This window comes from Culex pipiens, chromosome 1, assembly GCF_016801865.2.
Source record: "Culex pipiens pallens isolate TS chromosome 1, TS_CPP_V2, whole genome shotgun sequence".
NCBI classification, from domain to species: Eukaryota; Metazoa; Arthropoda; class Insecta; order Diptera; family Culicidae; genus Culex; species Culex pipiens.
Window position 1 is genome coordinate 82,157,861 of NC_068937.1, and position 19,710 is coordinate 82,177,570.

The following is a 19,710-nucleotide window of genomic DNA, read 5'->3' on the forward strand; positions in this document are numbered from 1 at the left end:
TGGATGGTCCCTTCTTCGTAACTGCATGGTAGTGAATACTAAATCATGATAATCTTTTCTGTATTGGAGGGTTAAAATTACTATGCACTACTGGACATCGTAAAATTGACAACGTAATTTATTCAAATCAAGTTTGTACGGTTAGTTTTTAGTAAAATACATCGGTGCGTGCCTCAACTTAAATCCACAATATGGAAGCAATAACCATGGTTGGGCCAGTGCATGTTGATTTGAGTACACAGAAAAAATAATGTAAATTTGAAAGCTGTAATTTTGGAAGGTTGAATATTACCTCTTTTATGATGTAATTTTACCTCAATTTAGACTGAAAAAGTGACATTACACCAGAAAAATGGTAAAGTTACTCTTCCCCCCTTCCCAGATGTAATATTACCATGATTTTTTTTCTGTGTATTATCTAGCTTTGAACTTAATGTTACAATGAATTGTTTCAGGAGGAAATTTTTGCTCCGATATCCCATTTTTGGAGATGGATTTATCAAATTCGAGTTCCTGAGCCAATTTCAGAATAACATGTATTAAAATGTTAATATTTATTCATTTATACTCTTTACTAAACTAAAATTTAAAAATATCGCCGATTCACATTTATTGGAAATTTAATTCATACCCAACGATACGAAATGTCAACCGACAAGAGCAGATTCTTATTTTGCCTTTATTTTTTAAAGAGTAGGCATAAATAGATGATGATTCCTACATGTCGCCAATGAGCTCCAGGTCGAAATGTCGAAAAATGCTAATTTTTCACTAAAATGCTTATAACTTCCGTTAGATTTGAACAATTTGGATGCCTTCATTGTGTAGCATTTTTCAAGCCCTGTTTAAGCATTTTGAAGCTCAACTGAAATTTGCCTTAGTCGCAGATTTTTTTAATTTTTTTTTAGTTATTTCAAAGTTAAAATGTTGTGTCCAGATTTGTTCCACTTTCCATTGAGCTAGAGTGCTCATATTTAGCCCAGATGTTAGTTATATAAGTTCAAACTACCCCTGAATTTCAGGAAGATTGGTGAGCTCCACGACGTCCCTAACAATGGGCTATGCCCTGTTCGTGGACACGCTCTCAAGGTTTCCCAACAACATGGTTTAGCTCACATATTGGTTTAACCGCCTCAAATTGTAGATTTAAATTAACATTATGATAATCTGTAAGTTTATTGGCCAAATTAGAATTTGCGGAAAACATTTCAGAGGATTTTAAAAAGACACCTGCTGGGAAGCTTTGCCTGAGACCTGATGCTAGACATAAAAGAATCATTCTGAGCAGCTACAGGATTTTTTTTCCAAACAAATTAAATACGATTTATTATATTTTGATTTGTGGCCCTCTGAAATGTTAATCCCGAAACAGCGCCACTATACATTTGGTGGCGGCTTCAGCAAGCTACGTCAGTATCACGGGCCTGGAGTCACCAGCATTGAACACTTTGAAAACGATATAAACGATGAAAAGCTTAGAAAGCTCCTCACGGCGTCTTTTTCAGGGGGGTAGTATTTTTTGATAAATAGCAAGAAAACTGTCATATACATATGAAAGTGTGGACCATCCCCGTTCATTTGCGGGGAACGAAAATCTTTGGTCGGGAAAAATCAAAGTTATCCTCATTTGAAGTTTTTGAACTTTTTCCTATTGGGCGAAATTTCGTCTATTTCAATTTAGTATTGTTATAAGTCTACATGGGCATGATTTATGGTTCAGATCATATGATTTCTTATGGGAAATGATGCAAGGAACATTTTTCCTGAAGCACGCAAAGTGATTGAAAATAAAGGAAAAAAGGTGCAGGTGGTTATGTTACACATGACCAGTATGACAAAGAACTTAGCAGAAAAGCTTTTAAAATTAAGCAATTTTGTTGAATTATGCGTCAGATAAAATCAAAACATTATTGGATTTATATTTTCGTTTAATTTCTCTTTAAGCTCCGTATTAAAAAACCATAATATCTCTATAATTCGATGTTTATCCCCCAATCGGAACAATCGTGAGGTAGCGGGCTCTCCAGATTGTTGCCACCTATTACGAAATGTCCAGTATTGTAAACCATGAGTTGTAATACCCATATTGCCAAAACTCGTTGGTTCAAAAGATGTCTTCCCGGGAAAACTTTCCTTTAGGGCACCGGCCACTGCAGCTTTTGGCCAACTTTTTCTAAATTGCCATTTTCATTACCAATATTAAAAACCATGAAATTTGATACCAATATTGCCCAAAATCGTATGGTTCGGTAAATGTCCTACCGGGAGAACCTCCCTGAGGGCACCGGCCACTTCAGGTTGTGGCCAATACTGTCAAAATGGCCATTTTTATCACCAGTATCAAAATCCAAGAAGTTTGATACTAGAGCTGGGACTTTGAATGTATCCGGATATCCGGATATCCGTTCGGATATCCGAACGGATATCCAAAATCCGGAGCTCCGGATAGACGGATAATTATCCGATATCCGTTGGTATCCGGATATTTTTTCTCAAAACCCCTATTAAAATCATTAGAAAAGTGGACCCGACCCCTTTTTGATTTCCTAACTTTACGAAATTTTACTCTATGGGGTAACTTTGGACCCTTCTCACGAATCCGAGGTCCATTTTTCGATATTTCGTGACGGTGGGGCGGTGCAAGCTAGTGACTATGTAGAAAATTGGTACACTCTAAAAAATAACCTTGAGGGGTAACAACAAATTTATAAAACACATAATTTGAAAATGATTTTTTTTCTACATGGGTTATTGAAGATTCGAGAAGTACCTACATTAAATTCCCCATAAAACGACATGCATTTTTTTTGTTTTACTTTTTTGTTGAAAAATACGTTTTTTGGGATTTTGAGTACATCATCAAATCGGGCGTCAAATGTTACACAAAAGTCCATTTGACACCAACCCATTAGTCAATTACTGACAAACATCATTCTACTCACAACAGTACACAGAGAAAGATCGTGCTCGTTATTGTAGTGTACTTATTCGTTAAATACAAGTACTTTTAGTATAGTTAATTACTGCGCCTAGTTTCACATCCATCCCGCCTTGCCTCCGCCACTCTCGGATATAACAGTTTTCAACGACTTTGTCAAATGTTTGGCTGTTTTTTCAGTCCTCAAATTATTTTTCCTTGAAAGGTCAACTCATCACTTTCATTTGCGTATAAGATTGGTTAAAATGGCGTGGAGTAACGATTTTTTGAAAATTATGGGTTTTTGCGGAATTTACGAAATTTGCAATTTTTCAGACCACCCTAGCACGGTGCAGGTCAGCCTAATGGCCGAACAAAAAAAAAAAGGTCTTATTATTTTGGCCAAGGAACCCCCAGAAAATTTTGCGCCCGTTTGGGGAACTTCTTTATCGGTTAATTCTTTTTTTTTAATGGAATTGCTTTATGTTGAAATAAGACACTTTTTTTTACAAAAAAGCAATCCACTTTAACGACCCCGGGTCTTTTGTGGTCTTTGCTCATTTCTAGGCGTCCGAAAGTTATGTATGGTGAGTAGGGTGCCCAGAATATGGGACTTTTTCTCAAAACCTCGCTCCACAAGCTGAATATTGTTCCTTGAACTATTTTAGGACTCTAGGCCAAATATGAGCCAAATCGGTCATCATTTACCCATTGATACTCGCAGGTGAAGTTTGTATGGAAAAAATCGAAAAAATGTATGGAAAACCCAATTTTCTCACGGTTTGGTCTGCACGGCGGGCTACTTCTTTTCAAATATTCCCAAAAGTGAGATTCTCATTGGAAATTTAATGCTCTACAACTTTGTAGAACATACCAACGCTGTAAAACTCGATCCTGAAAAGTTATCAGCGAGTTAAAAAAGTCATTTTTGTATGAAAATCATTTTTTTCTCCAACTTTAGGCTCGGGTATCAATGGGTTAATCTCAACCAATTTCGCTCAAAATTTACACAGATGCTTAAAATAACCCAAAAAACCGTTTTCCGCTTGTGGAGCAGGGGGTCATTTTTTCTGGGCACCCTAATGGTGAGTCACCCAAAACCTTTTTTACGCAAATGGACCGACGTTTTACTTCCCCATCCGATAGATAGCCAGGAGGATAAGGCGGGAATCGAACCCGCGCTCCATAGCAACTTAGGGATCGGCAGCCGAAGCCTCTAACTACCGCGCCACGAGGCCCTCGTCTATTTTAACAAATAATTATCAGAATAATCAAACAGTTCACTAATGTACACCCAAAACTGGCAGCGCTAGTCCGAGAGAATGATTGTCTCGAGTCGAGAGAATAGTGATACCATTCACGGACGCAGAGATCACAGCTCGAGATGGGCGATAGAACTATTCTCTCGAGGTACATTTGCAAAAAAAGTTCATCCGTCAAACAAAAAACCAAAAGTGTCGACAACGGGAATCGAACCAGAGACCTTTGACAAACCAATCCAATGACTTAGCTGCCTCGGCCACCACAGCTTGGTGACCAAGGAGAAGTCAGAAGTCGATGTATGACACTTGTTGGAGATTTATTGATTCAACTAACGAATGAACTCATTTGTTATGATGGTGTGAGTTGGTACCATTATTCTATCGATTTTGGCACTGAGCCCTCAATAAATTTTGAGAGAACGATTATCTCGATTCTGAATTTTGGGTGTAGCATTATACGTGATTTATGAAGCTATCAGAAGTAAAATAATCCATTTGATTCAAATCTCCCCTGCCCCCTCCCCTTTCTGAACTATTCTGTCCCTATTGATAATGCTCCAAACATCATCACTTGTACCAAAAAATGGGGAAAATAATGCTTCCTTCTTGCTGCATTACATGGAAAAATATCCGGATATCCGTAAATTTCGGATAGTATCCGTTTTTTCGGAGCTCCGGATACTATCCGGATAATTATCCGGATTTGGATATCCGGATATCCGGAGTCCGAAAATATCCGATCCGAAGTCCCAGCTCTAATTGAAAACATTAAATTAGAATTAATTATTAATGATTAAATAAATTGGCAAAGAATTAAAAAATACAAATAAAAATAGATAATTTTTAGAGTTTTGCACAAAGTTCTTTGTCATATTGGTCATGTAGAACATAACCACCTGCACCTTTTCTTCCTGGTTAAGCAACAGCTTGTCCAGATCGGCACAGCATAAAGCATGGCAGGTCTGAAAATTTGTTTATAAATTAACAGTTTATTCTTGAGACAAAGTCTAGAATTCCTGTTTATAAGTGGATGGGTTTCGCAATGTTGAGTATCTCTTTAATGCAGCAGCTCAGCGTTGCTGAAGTCTTCGCAGCTCAGAGTTGGGCCACACCGGAGGGGGAACATGCGCACGGAAAAGATCTAGCATGATGTTTGTTCGAAGCACCGCGTAGAGCAGGAACAGAAGACCTCGTCCGGATAGCTGCGCTAGCTTAGCGCCATCAATGAAACACCACACAAGTTGAAAAAACAACGGTTTATTTAAAAACAAAAGTGGCCACTGCCCGTTCGGGCCTGAATGCGAAGATGCACTGCTGTTGTTGTTGTTGCCTTCTTGTGCGTAAGGCACACAGAAATGGGACACGCACAACACACAAATCTATCTATTGTCCACTCGACTAGCTGGTTGTAAGTCAGCTGCGAGTGGACTCTAGACTGGTCCAAAATAAACTATATTCACGCAAGGAGTGCGCGAGCATACTGCCCCCGCTGAAATGGTAATTTCAGGAATCCTTTTGTGGTGAGGTTGAGGCGCCAGCTTCGTCGAAGTGTTGCAGATGTGGTCCTCGTCAGGTTGATCCGCACTTGTGGAAAACCTCGTGTCAGAACGCGCAATGGTTCGTGACTGGCTGGAGTTGATCCTTGGTCGGAAACTCAGCTCGTGGTGAAGTTGATTCGCTGTGGGTAACCTTGAGCCCGGCCGCGCTGGCGGAACTTGTTGAACGACGTGTCCCGGGTTGATCCTTGTGGAAACTTGGTGCTTGATGTGCGACCAGGTTGATCCGTGTGGAAACCTTGGGCTCGATCGCCGTTGCGAGGAAAGTTGGTACCGGCGCGGCGCGTGTTACAGCTGGACCAGTCTATCCAACTGCTGCTGATGACGACGTGATGAAGTTGGCTTGAGCTGGTTGTTTGTTCGTCCTGGAGTCCTGCTTACCGATCGATGTTGATGATCATGACGGCGGCCTACAGTTGAAACCGTCGCAGGTGAATGGTTTGAGCAGGATTCTTCAGGAGCGGAACCGGTGGCAGGTGTTGTAGTACACCGTAGCTTGAGGTTGTTGGCCAATCGTTCGCTGTACTCCGTGGTGTTGCCGGTCGAGCTGGAACAGAATCGGCGGCTCGCGTTGTACGGTACGTGGCGCAGTTCGTCAGCGACCTGCCACGGGTGGCTGAAACGACGGCGTTGAGGACCGACCGTTTGTTGCTTGTGTGGGCAGATGGTGGAGTTTACCGTAGCGTACACCGGCTCGAACTCCTGGCTGCGATGGCGCGTCCGCCATAGCTGCTACGTTGCTGGAGCGAAGTCGACGTTGTAGGGGCCGGACGGACAGAAACTTTCTGGCCATCCGGCTCGAAGGACCATGTACGAGCTCGTGGCTCGCTTCAAAGTTGTCTCCGGAAGCCCCGGAGTCCCGTGGATGGATCCTACCGTGAATTCAGCGGCTAGCGGCAATGGTGAAGTCCTCAGCGATGGCGGCTTTCGGAGGCACACAGAAACTCGCGAATCGCGATGGCGCGGAGTAAACAGTGCAGTCGCACCACTTTTTTGCTCCTGCAAATTTACTCCGCGCCATCGCGATTCGCGAGTTTCTGTGTGCCTCCGAAAGCCGCCATCGCTGAGGACTTCACCATTGCCGCTAGCCGCTGAATTCACGGTAGGATCCATCCACGGGACTCCGGGGCTTCCGGAGACAACATTGAAGCGAGCCACCAGCTCGTACATGACTGCCCCCGTCGCAGCGGCGATCGAGCCCAAGGTTTCCACACGGATCAACCTGGTCGCACATCAAGCACCAAGTTTCCACAAGGATCAACCCGGGACACGTCGTTCAACAAGTTCCGCCAGCGCGGCCGGGCTCAAGGTTACCCACAGCGAATCAACTTCACCACGAGCTGAGTTTCCGACCAAGGATCAACTCCAGCCAGTCACGAACCATTGCGCGTTCTGACACGAGGTTTTCCACAAGTGCGGATCAACCTGACGAGGACCACATCTGCAACACTTCGACGAAGCTGGCGCCTCAACCTCACCACAAAAGGATTCCTGAAATTACCATTTCAGCGGGGGCAGTATGTTCGCGCACTCCTTGCGTGAATATAGTTTATTTTGGACCAGTCTAGAGTCCACTCGCAGATGACTTACAACCAGCTAGTCGAGTGGACAATAGATAGATTTGTGTGTTGTGTGTGTCCCATTTCTGTGTGCCTTACGCACAAGAAGGCAACAACAACAACAGCAGTGCATCTTCGCATTCAGGCCCGAACGGGCAGTGGCCACTTTTGTTTTTAAATAAACCGTTGTTTTTTCAACTTGTGTGGTGTTTTATTGATGGCGCTAAGCTAGCGCAGCTATCCGGACGAGGTCTTCTGTTCCTGCTCTACGCGGTGCTTCGAACATGAATATATGTTCGCGCACTCCTTGCGTGAATATAGTTTATTTTGGACCAGTCTAGAGTCCACTCGCAGCTGACTTACAACCAGCTAGTCGAGTGGACAATAGATAGATTTGTGTGTTGTGTGTGTCCCATTTCTGTGTGCCTTACGCACAAGTAGGCAACAACAACAACAGCAGTGCATCTTCGCATTCAGGCCCGAACGGGCAGTGGCCACTTTTGTTTTTAAATAAACCGTTGTTTTTTCAACTTGTGTGGTGTTTCATTGATGGCGCTAAGCTAGCGCAGCTATCCGGCTCGAAGGACCATGTTCGAAGCACCGCGTAGAGCAGGAACAAAAGACCTCGTCCGGATAGCTGCGCTAGCTTAGCGCCATCAATGAAACACCACACAAGTTGAAAAAACAACGGTTTATTTAAAAACAAAAGTGGCCACTGCCCGTTCGGGCCTGAATGCGAAGATGCACTGCTGTTGTTGTTGTTGCCTTCTTGTGCGTAAGGCACACAGAAATGGGACACACACAACACACAAATCTATCTATTGTCCACTCGACTAGCTGGTTGTAAGTCAGCTGCGAGTGGACTCTAGACTGGTCCAAAATAAACTATATTCACGCAAGGAGTGCGCGAACAATGTTGTTGAATGTTGCAACAGCATCATCAACATTGTGTGTGTTTTCGATGGCCGACCAATCACCCAGTCAAATCAATCCGAAATCTGAAACGGAATCTAATTAGAATCGTATACAAATTCCGTTTCAAACGCAACAACCGGTTCGAACACGGAACCGGTTGTTGCGTTTGAAACGGAATTTGTATACGATTCTAATTAGATTCCGTTTCAAAATTCGGATTGATTTGACTGGGCAGTAGCTGCCAGCACTTAGTTCAGTGCAGTGAAGTATGTTTTGCGAAAGCAGTACAGGCGATCGTCAGGTGAGCAATTCTCTGAGATTTCGGTCATTTGATTTTTTCTGTATTTTTTAATCCGGCTGAAACTTTTTTGGTGCCTTCGGTATGCTTAAAGAAGCCATTTTGCATCATTAGTTTGTCCATATAATTTTCCATAAAAATTTGGCAGCTGTCCATACAAAAATGATATGTGAGAATTCAAAAATCTATATCTTTTAAAGGAATTTTTTGATCGATTTTGTGCCTTCGGCAAAGTTCCCAGTCAAATCAAACCGGTTGTTGCGTTTGAAACGGAATTTGTATACGATTTTAATTAGATTCCGTTTCTGAATTCGGATTGATTTGACTGGGTTGTAGGTATGGATATGGACTACACTGAAAACAAATTATACACGGTAAAAAAAATTGGTGATTTTTTATTTAACTTTTTTTCACTAAAGCTTGATTTTCAAAAAAACACTGTTTTTATTTTTTATTATTTTTTGATATGTTTTAGAGGACATCAAATGCCAATTTTTCAAAAAATTTCTAGAATGGGCAAAAAATCTTTGACCGAGTTATGATTTTTAGGTTCAATACAAAATCAAACCATCCACATTAACGACCCCCGGGTCTTTTGTGGTCTCTATTGCAAGTTTCTGCTCGAACCTAGGAGTCCGAAGGCTTGAATGGGGAGAGCACCCAAACCTCTGTCTACTCCAAGGGTTCCTTCCACTCCAGTGTTTGAACTGACGACCTTCGGATTGCGAGTCCAACCGCCGCCAGCGATTTCACCGGAGTAGGCTTGGTTTGGTGTGTTGTTTGTACTTATGGCATGGAGACGACTCCTACACCTGGAATGACTTAACGGCCTAACAACCAAGGCCGGGACCGACAATTTACTTCCTCATCCGATGGAAGGTTGGAGCAGATGGGAATCGAACCCAGAATCATCCGCTTACTAAGCGGACAGCGTAACCATTCGGCCACGCACTGTCACAGTTTTTTTTTTTTCAAAAAATTGTAATATTGGTCGCAACAATTTTTAAGTTTAATTTTTTCGATGTAAAATTGAATTTGCAATCAAAAAGAACTTAAGTGAAATTTTGATAAAGTGCACCAAGAATCAAGACTAACATATCAAAAGGGCTAATATTGAATGTTTGTTTATCAAAATTTCACTGAAGTACTTTTTGATTGAAAATTCAATTTTACATCGAAAAATGAAATTGAAAAATTTTTGCGACCAATATTTCGATTTTTTGAAAAAAATTGTATTGATTCAAAAATTTATAACTCGATCAAAGCTTTTCTGTTCATTCTGGAAATTTCTGAATAGTTGGCATTTATGTCCTCTAAAACATATAAAAAACAGTGTTTTTTGCAAATCAAGTTTTAGAGACAAAAAGTGAAATGAAAAATCACCAAAAAAATTTTACCGTGTATCATTTTTTCCGACAGATCGTTGGAAAAACCACTACAGAGCTAAGAACCGGAATTACAGTTTGTTAAACAACCAACTTTTTCGCCGCCACCTGAACCGCATCCAGAGCCGCTTGAAACGTGAACCCAAAAAGTTTTGGAACCACGTCAACGAGCAGCGGAAAGAAGCTGGTCTCCCTACCTCGATGGTACTCGACGGTGATGAGGCTACAACCACCGAGAGTATTTGTGACCTTTTCCGGCGCCAGTTCTGCAGTGTCTTCAATAATGAATCTGTAGCAGACTCCCAAGTTGCTAGGGCGCCCGCCTGAAGAGTTCCAACAGCTGTGGACCGGATGGCATCCCCGCGGTTGTGCTCAAAAAGTCTTGCGATGCACTCGCGGAACCGCTGGCTCAACTCTTCAACACCTCGCTTTCCACCGGATTTTTCCCATGTTTCTGGAAGAAGTCGTTTGTGTTCCCTGTTCACAAAAAGGGGCCTAAACGTGACGTCCGGAACTACCGCGGAATCGCTGCCCTCTGCGCTGTAAGCAAGCTCTTCGAAGTCATTGTGCTAGACTTTATCAAGTTCAACTGTTGTGATTATATCGCCTAGGAACAGCATGGCTTTATGGCGAAACGCTTTACCAGTTCCAATCTGGTCACCTATTCGTCCTTCATCCTACGAACTATGCAGGAACGGAAACAAATTGACGCCATCTACACGGATCTATCGGCAGCATTCGACAAGCTAAACCACCGTATTGCTGTTGCTAAACTCGAGCGACTGGGCTTCAGCGGTTCTCTGCTCGAATGGCTTCGCTCCTACCTCACCGGACGAGAAGTGAGCGTAAAAGTGGACGACGTAATTTCTGCTATATTTGCTGTTTTTTTCTGGCGTCCCACAAGGCAGCCACCTGGGTCCCCTGATTTTTCTCCTCTGTATGAACGACGTGCATCCTCTGCTTAAATGTCACAAGCTGTCTTACGCGGACGACATAAAGCTTTTCACTGTTATCGAGGAGACCAGAGACTGCCAGGTTCTTCAAGAGCAGCTCAACCGGTTTGCCAACTGGTGCTCCGATAACAGAATGGTTCTTAATGCAACTAAGTGTTCAGTAATCTCCTTCATCCGCAAACGCAACAAAATTTACTCTATACTCTTTCAAACACCACCATACCTCGGACTTCCTGTGTGAAAGATTTAGGCGTGATGCTGGATAGCAAAATGACGTTTACTGACCATATTACGTATATGGTTTCCAAAGCTTCTAAAACATTAGGATTCGTCTTTAGGATAGCTAAGCATTTTCGAGATTTAGACTGTCTCAAAGCTCTTTATTGCTCGCTGGTTCGTTCTACGCTCGAGTACTGTTCCACGGTTTGGGTTCCCTTCTACCAGAACGCCATTCAACGCGTGGAGTCGGTGCAGCGAAAGTTTGTCAAATATGCCCAACGTCACATCACCTGGCCTGATCCTTTAAATACTCCGAGATATGCTGAGCGTTGCAAAATGCTAAACCTTGATCTTCTCTCGGTAAGACGTGATGTTGCAAAGGCAGTGTTTGTAGCTGACCTCCTGCAGTCGTCCATTGATTGTCCCGCTGTTTTGCAACTGATCAATATTAACACCCGCCGGCGTGTACTTCGCAACCACTCCTTTTTGACGGTTCGCCGAGCTCTCACTAATTCGGACATAACGAACCAGTTTCTAGTATGTGTCGTATTTTTAACTTGTGCTCTGACCATTTCGACTTTGACCTATCCCGCGACAAAATCAAAATCCGTTTCCTTAATTTCCTCAAGTCCCTTCCCTGACAACACACACGTAGATTTTAGAACACTGTGATATTTTTGTTAATTTATTTAGTTAGTTTTAAAAGTGAACCCGTCTTGTATCATTTGAGTTTTGTGTACTTGTTGATGCGAAAAGACAAGGTGGTTTTGTGCCTTTTTGAGAGAGTGTCTTGGAATATACTAGACACATCTCAAGGGGGCTTTTGTCCATCTCCTAATAAAGAAAATGAAAATGAAAAATTTATTCAGTGTAGTCCATATCCATACCTACAACTTTGCCGAAGACACCAAATCGATCAAAAAATTCCTTCAAAAGATACAGATGTTTGAATTTCCACATATCATTTTTGTATGGACAGCTGCCGAATTTGTATGGAAAATTATATGGACAAACTAATGATGCAAAATGGCTTCTTTGGGCATACCGAAGGCACCAAAAAAGTTTTAGCCGGATTAAAAAATACAAAAATGAAAATTAAAGAAAAAAGACCGATTCCGTAGAGAAAACTGTTGAGGTGGTTCTTCGAACTCTGCAAGAACAGTGCATTCCAGGGTTGCCATTAGGGGGGGGGGGGGATGGTTAAGGTCCGCACCAACAAGAGCCTCAGGTGCGTGGCATCACTATTGATAAAGATGAGGTCCAGCGTTCGCTCCAGGTGATTTGAAACAGTATTCTTCTCATTCATTCCCAATAACACCATTCTATCGACAAGAGCTGCACTGCTGCCCGGGAACGTGGATCTACTCGGGTCAGGAAAAGCATACCCAGAATGACTACGGATCCAATGAAGAGTAGGTTGATTTTAATCTCCAAAAATGATGTGGAAATCGTTTGGCCTCAGCGAACCAGCGATTGCCGCCGCCGCATATACGTGATCTTCGATGAGCTGAGCGTCAGACGGGTAGATCTTAAGATCAGTACAGTGGGGTGATTTCACGAGCAAAACACTTGGAAAGCTTGAGCCACCCGAATGAAAATAACGTGTCAAAAAATACTTGAATATGATTAGAATTGGAATTGGATTGAAATTGAAACACAAAGAAATTAGATCTAAGATGGGGCTTTATTCAATCATTCAAGTGTTTGGTCACTTGAATAAAAAGTGTGGCGTAGCCAAATAGTGCGATTTTCACCTTTCACATCCTCTCACTTCATAATTAACAACACAAACTCAACAAATCGACCGCTCTCGTTCGAATCCTTGCTTTAAATGACAGACGTAAACAAACTCAAGTTCATCTTTTAAATATTCAACCATTTGTTAATGGGTAATTTCTGGTTTTTTATTGGTTTTTTACTAAGACACGTTTTTCAGTGATTTGTAGCTCGCAACCGTGAAGAAATAGAAATTTGGTGTCAAAAGGACTTTTGTGTAAAATTAGACGCCCGATTTGATGACGTACTGAAAATTCCAAAAAAACGTATTTTTCATAAAAAAAGTTAAACAAAAGTTTTAAAATCGCTGCTATTTCTCGTTACTCAACTGTCAAAAATCGTGAGAAATGTCATTTTATGGGAAATTTAATGTACTTTTCGAATCTGAAACAACCCAGAAGGGTCATTTTTTCATTTAGAACAAAATTTCCATTTTAAAATTACGTGTTTTTTCTATTTCATTTTAAAATTACGTCTTTTTCTATGGTACCAAAAGTTGCGTCTTTTAATAACGAAAATTTTGGTATCCTAACATGTATAAGTCATCGCTGAAATTTTAAAGTTATCGCAGTTTTAGTGAAAAAAGTCGATTTTTTCCCGTTTTCGTCATTTTCCCATTTTTGCGCGTGGTGCGTCGAAAAACACAGTTTTTATTTTCAAAAAATCGTATCTCAGAGTATCGAAAATATAACTTCACCATTTTTTGATATGTTATGTGAAATTTTCCGAGGAATCCGATAAAAATATTTTCAGACATAGGCTCTTTGGTCCCGAGACCTTCAAAATAGCATTTTATGTTTTCATTCAACCTTTTCAAATGTTAAGCTAGATTTTTAAAACTTATTACTATTTTTCCCAAATAGCCAAACTAATCAACTTTCTTTTGCGTCTAGGACAGCTAAAATCGGATGAAATGGCGCGGAGATATGATTTTTTGAAAAAAGTGGTTTTTGCGAAAATCGACGAAAATTGCCATTTTTCGAACCACCCTAACACGGCGTAGGTCACCCTAATGGCCAATCAAAAAAATACGGGTGTAATTATTTCGGCCAAGGATCCCCCAGAAAAATTTTGAGCCCGATCGGAGAATTTTTTTTTTTGAATCATGCTGTTTTCGTGGGGAATTGCTGTATAATCATAAGGGGTTTGCATGTATTCTTCACGAGTTCTCAGAATTTTACAAAAAAGTTTTTTGAAAAAGTTATGATTTTGACCATTTTTGACCAGTTTTTCGAATTTTTAACCCCAAAAACTCAATCGTGTACTTTTGAAAGTATGTTTTCGGAAAGTTCAGCTAATTTTGCATAAGAATGACCCCTTGGACGATCGTTGTGGCTTATGCGCTGCTTGTATGTGGGGATTTTTCGAAAAAAAAAAACAAACCGGATACACTCACCCATCACAACAATATTTTTTGAAAAAAAAAAATCTGATTCTCGCAATGCGCAATGCACAATGCACAACAATCGTCCAAGTGGTCATTCGTATGCAAAATTATCTGAACTTTCCGAACTCCTTTGACACCAAATTTCTATCTCTTCACGGTTGCGAGCTACAAATCACTGAAAAACGTGTCTTAGTAAAAAACCAGAAAAATGAAAGGGGTCGTACCTCCCCACCGTCACGAAATATCGAAAAATGGACCTCGGATTCGTGATCAGGAACTAAAATAACCCCTTAGAGCAAAGTTTCACGCAAATCGAAGAGGGGTCGGGGCAACTGCTGTGTGAGCTGACGGAGAATGACCCTAATTATTATCCGCGCACCACCAATCCGAAGTGCGCATCACTTCTGTTGCGCGAAAAAAATCTGTTGCGCCGAACAAAAATCTAGTGGTTTTTCGTTAGCGTGTACATCAGCCTGTGGCGCAACCGCGCAACAGCTTTGACAGGTTGCGCTCGTATTTTGATTTTTGTCTGCTTGCACAATATATTCAACCAACAAAATTTTTGATTTTCCCAAAACCAACGCTAACAGTCGAGCAAGTTCATTCGAGTTCGGGAAATCTGTTAGCTTTTCGCTTTAGCATTTTCAACAAACAGGTTATTAAATTAATATTGAATTATGATTATTTTAACTGTAAATTGTCAGTAACAAGTACGTTTTTGTTAAAATCTACGAAAGTAAAATCAACAATGTGAATTCTAGATTAAATTTTCAAAAGGTCCTATCTGCATAGGAAACCCATGAGGGATAGGTTGTTTTGAAAATTTAATCTAGTAATTGTTAAAAAATCTGGGCGCAGTCTCTCCGTGTGCCAGAGAGTAAATATACTTTTGTTGCAGAAAAGTACGGGAACGCTCTGCTGCCATTTTTTTTGCAGAATATAAGAATTCTGCAGTACGGGAATTGAGTTCTAAGTAAAATAGTTTGTTTGAATGATTTTTTTTCAATATCTCTCAATTTTAGGGAGGAAAAATTGCGCAGGCAGTCGCATCTACATACAATTTGTCGTCAGTGATAAACACGATCATTGCAATATCAGCTCCTATTGACAATCCGGTGCTTTCATTGGATCACTATTATAAAAACTTTTACTTGGCTATTCAGGAACAGTGGACTGCTAATAGAACTTTAAGAATAGAATCAACCCATCAAAAAAGTCAAAAATCACTAGACCAAATATTGTTTTTGACTATAGGAGGTGGAATCCGGGATACATTGGTGGAAGAATCGCTTTCCAGTTCTGTCTTTGGCGACTTACATGCGATGGTAAGTGCATCAGGTGGCTCATCTGAATATAATAACAGTTTTAGATTCGGACTATAAAGGAAACAGTGTTAAACCACCCTATCCAGATTTTTGATCAAAGATGGAGTTACGAATAGAGTTATCTACGTGCGCATGTATTGCGTGTTTGTACACGAAGGGTTTTTAGGTTAAAATTTGTACCCGCTAGCAAAAACAAATGGTAAGCTAGTGTGCGTGAGATCGGGCTTAGATAGCTCTATGGTGCACGCCCGAAATGTCAAAATCGTGCAGAGGTACTAACCTTAGAAAAAAGTGCGGCTTCATGCCATGGCACATTTTTTTGTAATGTTGGTATCACTGCGTGCGACCATGGTAATTTTAAGAACATTTGCTAAAAATGCTGCTTTTTAAATTAACTGTGGCTTTTTGGTGGAAGCGTGGAAGTAAACGCAAATATGGTAAAATGTACCATGCTTCCACAAAATTGCATGGTAGCAATTACGAAACCATTATCATTCTCTCCATATTGGAGGGTTTAAATTACCATAGTGCTCTCGACATAGTAAAACTGACTGCGTTAATCAGTCAATCCAAGCACGGAATGTTTTCAGCAAAAATACGTCGGTGCGTGTTCTCAATTTTACCCTACAATATGGTAGCAACTACCATGGTTGGGTTTTCAGTGTACAGCAGCGATTCTAAACCTCTTTCAAGGCATGGTTCGAAATCCGGACCCTCAGAGCATCTCCACCGGTGCGCAAATAACTGAGTAACTATTTTGTTCACCCACAGCGCTGCTATTTTAGTTTAGTCACCCATCCCACACCGGTCGTTGATAATATAGTCACTGCCAATCCCACCGGGGGTCAGCTTATTTTGACGTTTCGAAATAAAATTTGTTTTAATCCATCGGCATGGACCATTTGCCAAAATCTTCAAAACCAGAAGTTGTTATTTCCAGAAAATACTTGATTGGCCGCAACATGGATTGGTCCGGGTTCCCCGGGGGATGTTCCGTTGAGCGGATATTGGCAGCACCGTATGAATATGGGCAATATTGGTGTTGAATTTCACGATTTTCAAAATCACATATGAAAATTACGAAAATGGACATTTTTAGTGGACTGGCCTCAACCCGAATTGCTACGGGTTCCCGCGGGGATGTTCCGTTGAGCGAACATTGGTGGCACCGTATGTTTATGGGCAATATTGGTGTCAAACTTCACGATTTTCAAAATCACATGTGCAAATTACGAACATGGACATTTTCAACGAACTGGCCACAACCCGGATGGTTCCGGGTTCCCCGAGGGATGTTCCGTTGGAAGGACATTTGCCGCACCGTATGAATATGGGCAATATTGAGCATGAGCATGAGCATGGTTGACTGCCAATGAGCTGCTACTCCGTTATTGACAGATCAGCTGAAGTTAAACAATGAATTAAAAATGATCAGTGGGAGCCAACCATCCGTTCACTGTTTAACCCCTGAAGAACTTTATTAGTCAATACCGGTGCCCTCCCAAGAAGCCTGCAATTCAACAAAAGGGAGGAATGTTAGTCCGATAGTTGAAGTTGCAGACTCCCGATCTCGGGGCAAGACAGTGAAAAAACCAGGACAAACGAGAGTTGCTCTGGGAGCAAACGGGAGGAAACGAGAGAAATTTAGAGAAACAAGAGAAACGCCATTCTGGCTGCTCGGAAATGTCACTTTTGACATTGTTGACGTTTCTCTCCATTCGCATCTGATGTCTTTCTGTTTTTTGTCGTTTCGATTGTGCTTATTAAAAGTGCACTATTTTCTTGTTTTTGTTAATAAAACATTTAAAAAAGTGCTGCTAATGCCGGAAAGTCTTGCTCGGCAACCCGCTGCATCTAAGCATCAAGTTCTGGTAAGTATTAAGGAGGAATTTTCAACCGGGCTGGGAAACTTTCGCCCAATTTTACTCGAGCATTGTTCATCTAATTTGTTTTATCTTCCTCCTCCGCCAGATCATGCTTGGGAATCTGGTTCCGTGCGGGAACACAAGGTTGGAACGGTCATGGAGCGAGGCGCATCAATATCAAGAGCTACTGACTCCCTTGGACATCTGAGTGAACCGATGTACTGACCAAGGCCAAGGACAAGTGCACCGTTGGTCGGGCACGAGTGCTGAAGGCGGAAAAGGTTACCTAGAAATCGTGTTTCCGTCGTAATATGCTGACAGATTACGTTGTAATATAATGCGAATGTAATTATTCTACTCTTGTGTTGATAAATAAAATTGGTTTTCCGAGGGGTGGGGTGGGGTTTTGTTGATTCGTGCCAGCCTGGGCCTTGCTAGTGCAAACTCGAACTCTCTCTACTCAAAGTTAAATTACCCACAATCCTTCAGCAAAGCAGATGCTTTTTTGTACAAGAGCACCGCGTCCTCTAATCCTTTAGCCCCGTACAGTCGATTCCCATCTCTGTTCCGAAGCGTCAAGAATGGCCATTTGCTTGAGGGAATAGTCGCGGTAAAGCAAAACGTCCAGATTAAAATCAAGATTGTCAAGGAGTTTCAGCATCGTTCTATCATAGCCCCGATCGATCATGTGGTAGAAACTTATGGTTCGAAAAGGAGCGTGGACCGAGTACGCAGGAAACGAGCGTAACCGTAGGGACCAGGTGCGCGCTGACCTCGGCATTGCCCACAACGCCAGGTGCCCTAGTGGATGCCACACCGCGCCACAAATCCAGCAGCGAAATCTCCGACAACTCATGTGCAGCATTTCGAACATAACCAACAGAACGTGATAGCTCGATGCTGAGGGATTCGCCAGGGTGCCTTACACAACGCCTCAGTTTGACCAGAGTGGTCATGGTCTGGCGGTTGGAATGTAGCACGTTATTTCTTGTCCATTTCTTTATTGAAACTTGCTTCTCGTTCAAATCCCCGCTGCTATTGCCGAACAGTTTCCGGATCGGTACTTTCGACCGGGAACTGGACACCGACCAGCCTCTGGAGGCCATTTTATTTCCTTCCCAACCCGACAATCAGCACCAACTTGCCACGGACGACTTTGTAGCCGTCGTTGCCACCGTCGGATTGCCTTTCGCTCTTGCCGCCTACATATCCGTACGCCGGGAGTTAAAAGTACCGAAGATGCGATAGATTCTTTACGGAGGTTTCATCGATTCTGTATCCGCCGTCGGTCTACGCGGGACACTTCCAGTGCAATATGGCCAATCTTGCCAGGCAACCTGGCCAGGGGTTAAAAGAACAGTCTAGGAACAGAAAATATTCGACAAATTTCTTTAAGCGAGTCGATTCAATCTGGAAAATGTGTAAATAAACAACGATATGTCATTTTGTTGTTTTGCTCTTCTTTAATTTTTTGCTCTCTTCAGAGAGATTTCTCCTGAAGCAACCAGAGCAACCGAGAGCAAACGAGAGCAATCGGGAGGAATCGGGAGGAATGTAGAGCAACCAAGAAGAATGAGATGGGAAACTGTCAAAAGTAAACTTTCTGAGCAACGGGAGCAAAGTAGAGGAAACGGGAGGAACTTAGAGTAACAAGAGTAACTCCCTTGCTCACTGTCTTGCCCCGAGCTCCCGATTTACGATGCTATGGGGAGGACTTTCATAACAAACCCGTCGGCGAGCCTTCCGAGCAACGATGCTTTGGGAAGGTCTTTCTAATTAGCACACCAAAACACTCGCGCACAAATATTTAAATTCTAAATAAATGTAATTTTTCATCACGATTACCCAGACGACTTAAACCTTCAGCTTGCCTTTCGATCAACGATGATGTAGGAAGGACTTTTTTACAGTAATTTAATCACTTTGAACACTTAAACCTATTTTAATGCAACAATTCACACGACGTCGTTCCTCCCGATCAACGATGATGTAGGAAGGACTTAAGCAAGCCAATCAGAATGAAACACGAAATAATACTTTTCTTCTTTTTTTCTTTTCACACGCAATGCCACACAATTGACCGCGCGTCACCACCCAACAAATTGAACTGATTTTCTTCTGCTTGTGGGCAAGCCAACCAGGATGAAACACTAAGCAAAATTCTCTTCTTTTCACACACAATGCCACACAATTGACCGCGCGTCACAACCCAACAAATTGAACTGATTTTCTTTTGCTTGTGGGCAAGCCAACCAGGATGAAACACGAAATAAAATTCTTTTCTTTTCACACA

The 19,710-nt window shown here is 41.8% G+C and overlaps 1 protein-coding gene across 1 annotated transcript; it reads left to right on the forward strand.

The window, feature by feature from the left end:
• Positions 1-10,109: 10,109 nt before the first annotated feature.
• On the forward strand, positions 10,110-17,625 carry LOC128092347 (uncharacterized). Its single transcript, XM_052705992.1, has 4 exons — positions 10,110-10,130; positions 10,207-10,434; positions 10,504-10,752; positions 17,524-17,625. Exons 1-4 carry the CDS (start codon positions 10,110-10,112, stop codon positions 17,623-17,625), a joined length of 600 nt encoding a protein of 199 aa, XP_052561952.1.
• The last annotated feature ends 2,085 nt before the right edge of the window (positions 17,626-19,710 follow it).

Coding starts and splice junctions, on each gene's coding strand:
- LOC128092347 (XM_052705992.1), top strand. CDS start 10,110: ATGAGGCTACAACCACCGAGA. Junction 10,435..10,503: donor GAATCGCTGCCCTCTGCGCT/GTAAGCAAGCTC, acceptor TATATCGCCTAG/GAACAGCATGGCTTTATGGC. Junction 10,753..17,523: donor TGAGCGTAAAAGTGGACGAC/GTAATTTCTGCT, acceptor CTCCTCCGCCAG/ATCATGCTTGGGAATCTGGT.